Source organism: Perca flavescens, chromosome 12, assembly GCF_004354835.1.
Source record: "Perca flavescens isolate YP-PL-M2 chromosome 12, PFLA_1.0, whole genome shotgun sequence".
NCBI lineage: Eukaryota > Metazoa > Chordata > Actinopteri > Perciformes > Percidae > Perca > Perca flavescens.
In genome coordinates, this window is record NC_041342.1 from 10,288,356 (window position 1) to 10,294,508 (window position 6,153).

Sequence of the window (6,153 nt, forward strand, 5' to 3'; positions counted from 1 at the left end):
GATTATATCTCCAACCTGGCCTGGGAACGCCGATCCCCAGTCGGAGCTGGTTAATGTTGCTCGGGAAAGGGAAGTTTGGGGTCCCCTGCTGGAGCTGCTCCCCCCGCGACCCGACACCGGATAAGCGGACGAAGATGGATGGATGGATGGATACCCAATAATCACTATGATCCCTTTTGTAAAAAAGAAGACAGAGATGTTCCAAAATACTTTAAGAGCATGTTATCTCAACAAAAACATTTATATGTATATATGTATATATATATTATTTTTTTGATCAGGATATATCCTTTAACGCCCATCTAAAACAAACCTCAAGAACAGCCTTTTTTCATCTTCGTAACATTGCCAAAATTAGGAATATCTGTCTCAAAACGATGCTGAAAAACTAGTCCATGCATTTGTTACTTCCAGGCTGGACTATTGTAATTCCCTACTGTCAGGTTGCTCAAATAAGTCAGTTAAGACTCTCCAGCTGATCCAGAATGCTGCAGCGCATGTTCTCACAAGAACTAAGAAAAGAGATCATATTTCTCCTGTATTAGCTTCTCTGAATTGGCTTCCTGTAAAATCCAGGATTGAATTAAAAATCCTTCTCCTGACCTACAAAGCTCTAAATGGTCAAGCAAGCACCATCATATTTAGAAGAGCTCCTAATACCTTATTGTCCCACTAGAGCACTGCGCTACCAGAATGCAGAGTTACTGGTGGTACCTAGAGTCTCTAAAAGTAGCCTTCAGTTACCAGGCTCCTCTCCTATGGAACCAGCTCCCAATCTGGGTTCGGAGGGCAGAAACTGTAATCGCATTCAAGAAAGAACTTAAAACTCTTCTATTTGATAAAGCTCATAGTTAGGGAGTGAGTAGTTGCAGCGTCCGCCTAACCAGGCCCACATGCTTCTCTTCATAGTCGTTAGATTAATAATATAACAAAAGTAGAGGGAGGCAGGCCAGCACAGCCCGATCCGGCAGGGGAGAGTTTCAAGCCCGAACAGGCTACCTCTCCTTATGACCTGTCTCTCTTAGTTACGCTGTTATAGTTCTAGACTGCCGAGGGACTTCCTTCCTTCCTTTGACACACTGAGCTGCTCTCTCCTCTCCCTTTCTATTACCATTTGTGTGCATCCCGTCCCATAAATGCTTGTTATTAATCCTAGTTTCTGGGGAGTTTACTCCCCGGAGTCCTTATGTTTTTTCCCCCAGCGTATTTCCTTGGAGAACGTTGGCACCAAGATCCTAGTTGCAGCTGTCGCCGTGCTCCTACTGCACTCCCTGCTGAGCTCAGCGGTGCCCTGCAATGTCATGCTGCTTCCTGCTGAACCCTGCTGCTTCCTGCTACGTCCATCCATGCTCTGCTGGGCCACGCTACATCCTGTAACGCCTTGCAGCACACTGATATGACATGAACTACTACGACTACCATTTGAAGTCACTGTTCCATTATTAATGTGACTATTACTGCCACTGTTCATCGCATCCCCAACCGGCACCGTCAGACACCGCCTACCAAGAGCCTGGGTCTGTCCGAGGTTTCTTCCAAAGAGGGAGTTTTTCCTCGCCACTGTTGCACTGCTTGCTCTTGAGGGAATTACTGTAATTGTTGTAATTGTTGGGGCTTTGTAAATTATAGAGTGTGGTCTAGACCTACTCTATCTGTAAAGTGTCTCGAGATAACTCGTGTTATGATTTGATACTATAAATAAAATTGAATTGAATTGAATATGATCAAGACCAAAGATACAAGAAATAGCCTTGATGTAACCCTGAATGTTATAAACAATGTTCTAACCATATATGTGTGTATGTTTACATGTGCAGGATGTTATTATATTTGTTCATCTTTGGGTGAATGCAGTATCCGAGATTCATTAAAACTATACTCATCTTATACTTTGTGGAGATTTTGTTAATTCATGGAAAGATCCCTGCCCCCCCGGTATATTGTGAGTTTTTCACCAAGGAATTCATCAGTGCTACAGTATTGTTATAGGAAACACGCTGATTGTAAAACAAAATATGAATATTTAATGACACAATAAAAAATATTTATGAACTGAACTTGAAGGAATACTTCACTGAAAATCCATCTTTTGAGCATTAAGAAGCTTTAAAGGCTACCTGTGTTACTTTTGGTTGGTTTTCTGAAAATTGTGTTACAGTTTCCTAGTGCAGAGTGGTTATTTTGTAAAGAGGCCTGTGCAGGTTCCCCTGTCTTCAGCAAACAAACAATGTCTGTATTCAGAGGGAACATTCAAGTAGTTTACCAGAGGTCTGTTTAGTTTTTCACACTGAGTCATCTGAGAATGCGAGAGAGAGCGAGAGAGGTGTTAATCATAGAGCTATGAGAAAGGAAGTGTTTATTGTTGTAGTGCAGTGAGCCACCTAGAAGACAAGACACACAGTATAAACTACAGTATTTTGTAGTTTTTACACAGTGAACTCAATTTTGATGTTTTTTACTTCTTTTGTTCCTCATCTTTTTGTCCTTTCAAATGACATGGAGAAAATTATCCTGGCGCTTACTCTCGGGGGAAACTTGTAAAAATATTTCCTCCTAAGTTAATTAAAAAGACATGAATATAGTGCTACTATTTATTTAAATTACCCAAAGGAGAGTGCATAACTCTTGTTTAGCATATTTTCATTGACTTCAATGTTCAATTCTGCTTCCTGGATGATGGATTGAATTTAATACCTTCAGTCTTTCTCAACAGATCATGAGCCTTATATCAGAGCTTAGAAAGGAACGTCCAATAGAGAAGTTCATGAACATGGTAACATTCTGAAATTGTTTGTGGTTTTGACAGGAAAACTGTGACAAAGGTTTAACCTTGGGGTGTGTCTGTTAGAGCAAACACAACCCCCACACCGTAGCGTTGTGCAGTCAGGCAGGATAACTGGACAGAGACTCTGTCATGTCTCTCTTTGTGATACTGGGACTGCTGGTCTGCATAGAGGCACAAGGTAGGATCAGAACACTGTCTAATAACATCTGATTAACAGATACAGCAATGATACAGCAGGCTTCTTTATGAACTGAGCACCACAAGGTTGCTTCAGATTTCATTTTATGATTACTGATACACGTCAGGAGTAATTAGATTTCCTTTGTTTGCATAACCATGCAAATAAATGAACTAAATGGTCACATATCTAAGTAGAGGGACTGATTTCTAAGAATGTATGTAAAGTGAGTAAAGTGATTTCATTCCAATAAATATTTCCTAAATCTTTGTGTAAAAAATCTGTTACCAGTTTAAGACTTAAAACATTTAAAGGTGCTCTAAGTGATGTGGCGCGTTTTTTAGGCTACAACATTTTTTGTCACATACAGCAAACATCCAACCCGGTCTCACGGCAGTTCGTGTAAATGTCAATGTTATTGTTAATCTATTGATCGTTTTTTACGTGTAAATGTCACGTTATTTTCACGGGGAAAGGACGCCGAGAGGCGGCCGAAAAGGACACTCCATAAGCCGGGAGGCGCCCGCAAGGCGGCCCGCTGGGGACGCGCCACAAAAACGGGATGGTGGAGGTTGGGTTTAGGAAAAACCTTACGGGGAAAGGGCGCCTTAAATGCCGGGATGGCGGAGGTTGGGTAGTAAGTAAGTAACACGCGGGACAAAACGCCAAACAAAGCAACACACGCGGGACGCGATCCCCGCTCGCCCGGGTGAAAGTCCTGTGTTGTTTGACCAATCCACCACCCCGACCAGCCTCCCTACGCGGATTTTCGGCTTTTTATATTACTCCATACCATTTTCGTGCTGTGGCCACAAAATATGCTTCCCATTGAAATACATTACTTCACATTTTCGTGTTGTCCGCCAAGTAAAAACCTACAAAAACGTCTCCGTGAACATGTATCAATAGATTACAATAACGTCACATTTACACGAACTGCCATGGGACCGGGCTGAAACATCTCCTCACTATCCGCTAGCTGCCTGTCCCCTGAACACACTGTAAAAAAACGCAGTCTCTGTAGATAGCTCGGGCTCCACAAACGGCAACAAACTGCGCCAACCTGCCCCACGAACCATAACAAACAGTGTTCCAGCCAAAAACCGACAAGAAGGAGTTGGTTGTGTCATGAATACGCATTGTGGAAGTAGCCTACATGCTAACGCTGCTGCAGTGATGGCGTTTTTTTACAGTGTGTTCAGGGGACAGGCAGCTAGTGGATAGTGAGGAGATGTTTGCTCTATGTGACGAAAAATGTTGTAGCCTAAAAAACGCGTCACATCACTTAGAGCACCTTTAAAGCTTAGCGATTGGGCCTAGTTTCCTCTCTATCCTGGGCCAGCTGTGTCTAAAATAAATATTATTAGTGGTCATAGTTGTAGTAATTTGGAATAGGATGGTGAAGCATTTGTTTTATTACACATATGTTCACAAAATGTATTTTTGACGATAATGCTAATGATCCGATACAGTATGTCATACATGAAGAACATAAATGGAGTAACAGTCAGTATTGACTGAATGACTTTATAATATGTGGTATTTTGATTGTGGTGTGTCTACTGTTTTACAGAGCCCAGTGCTGTGACTCCTGTGTTTGTGAAGAAGGGAGAGGATGTGCTTCTGAATGTCACACTAGCTGATGATCCTAAAGACGATGCTGTTTTCTGGAGATTCAATAAAACAGTTAATTTAGTAAGATTTTTAGCTGGTACAGAAACAAAAGTCTTTGACGATTACTCTGGAAGGATTGAGTTGCTTGAGAACTACTCTGTGAAATTGAAGAATCTACAAGAGGCAGACAGTGGAGTTTATATTGCAGTAGTGTCTAGGGATAAAGAAAAACAAATAACTGGATACAAGATCACAGTCCAAGGTGAGTTTATTAACAATCAGACACTGATGGAGAGTTTCTGCTGTTTCTAAAACCTCTCCACCTGCCTCTCCCCCCCCAGATCCAGTGTCTCCAGTTAAACTGTCAGTGGACTCTGTGTCTAACAGCTCAGACTGGTGTAACCTGACAGTGAGCTGCAGAGCACAGGACTCTCACATTAACAGCACCTTTAGATGTGAGCCCCACACCTGCAGTCAGGAGGGAGGAGAGAGATCACAGGTCACACCCTCTGCTGCTGATCTCCATGTCTACCTGTCCAATGGCTCCATCATCTGTAACCATAGCAACCAGGTCAGCTGGACCAAAGACATGAAAACAATTCAATATGTCTGCTCCCAACATACTGGTAAGACAATAGCCTAATGAACAGTTTGAAATTTAGACTTAGAGCATAAAAACACACAAACACATTTTTTCAACAAAAACTATAAGTTCTGAACATGACTAAACCACCTTGCAGGGTGAAATACAAACAATTAATGTACAGAAATGTTATGTAACCCTTGTGTTGTCCTATAGCATTTCATTTTTTGTTGTTGACATAAACCAGACTGTGATCCACTTAGCATCCTCTGATCTCAACTACTAGTGAAAATAATTCATAATTTCTAATTTTTTAATGAAAAAAAGTGACAAAAACATGAAAAAAGAGACAAAAGCATAGAAAAAAGGAAAAAGCGATAAAAAAAGTTCATTTTCAATTTGACCCGGAGCAACATTGGGTTCATGGTCGACGGGAAGACAACACAAGGGTTGAAGGAACATTAAATGATGATAATATAAAAAAAATAATTCAAATGTGTTACTGTGTTTGACATAGAATGGGCCATCTGCCTCTATAAGTGTATTATTAAGCACAGAACATATAACTGTTTGAATTAGCACAACTATATACCTGTTACACTGAAGAACAAATAAACAATGCAACAACATCATGCTGTTTAACAGTCTGTAGAACTCAACTGCACTTTACTGTGCATGTATTTTGAATTGTAGGAATTAAACTACAAAGTACACAAAAGATGTCTTAAAGATGCAGTAGGTAAGTCTTATAAAAGTAACTTTCTGTCATATTTGCTGAAACTGACCCTATGATCTAGTAGTACTACATTAATTATGTAATATAAAAAAAATCCAGCTCCTCTGCCACCACCTACAGCCTGTAGTGCGATTGGCAAAATTCCATCGCTCCCGGTTGATTTTCTCCAATCAGGGCCACAGGGGGTGTCTGTCTGCCTGTCAATCACTGCTTAGACACGCACACGCATATATAGCGTTCTCCCCTCCCCCTTCCCC

General features: G+C 41.2%; 1 protein-coding gene across 1 annotated transcript; it reads left to right on the plus strand.

The window, feature by feature from the left end:
- The first annotated feature begins 2,914 nt into the window (after nt 1–2,914).
- On the plus strand, nt 2,915–5,446 carry LOC114565244 (uncharacterized). Its single transcript, XM_028593166.1, has 4 exons — nt 2,915–2,963; nt 4,537–4,839; nt 4,919–5,203; nt 5,424–5,446. Exons 1-4 carry the CDS (start codon nt 2,915–2,917, stop codon nt 5,444–5,446), a joined length of 660 nt encoding a protein of 219 aa, XP_028448967.1.
- Nucleotides 5,447–6,153: the final 707 nt, after the last annotated feature.

Coding starts and splice junctions, on each gene's coding strand:
- LOC114565244 (XM_028593166.1), top strand. CDS start 2,915: ATGTCTCTCTTTGTGATACTGGGACTGCTGGTCTGCATAGAGGCACAA. Junction 4,840..4,918: donor ATACAAGATCACAGTCCAAG/GTGAGTTTATTA, acceptor CTCCCCCCCCAG/ATCCAGTGTCTCCAGTTAAA. Junction 5,204..5,423: donor TGTCTGCTCCCAACATACTG/GTAAGACAATAG, acceptor TGATCCACTTAG/CATCCTCTGATCTCAACTAC.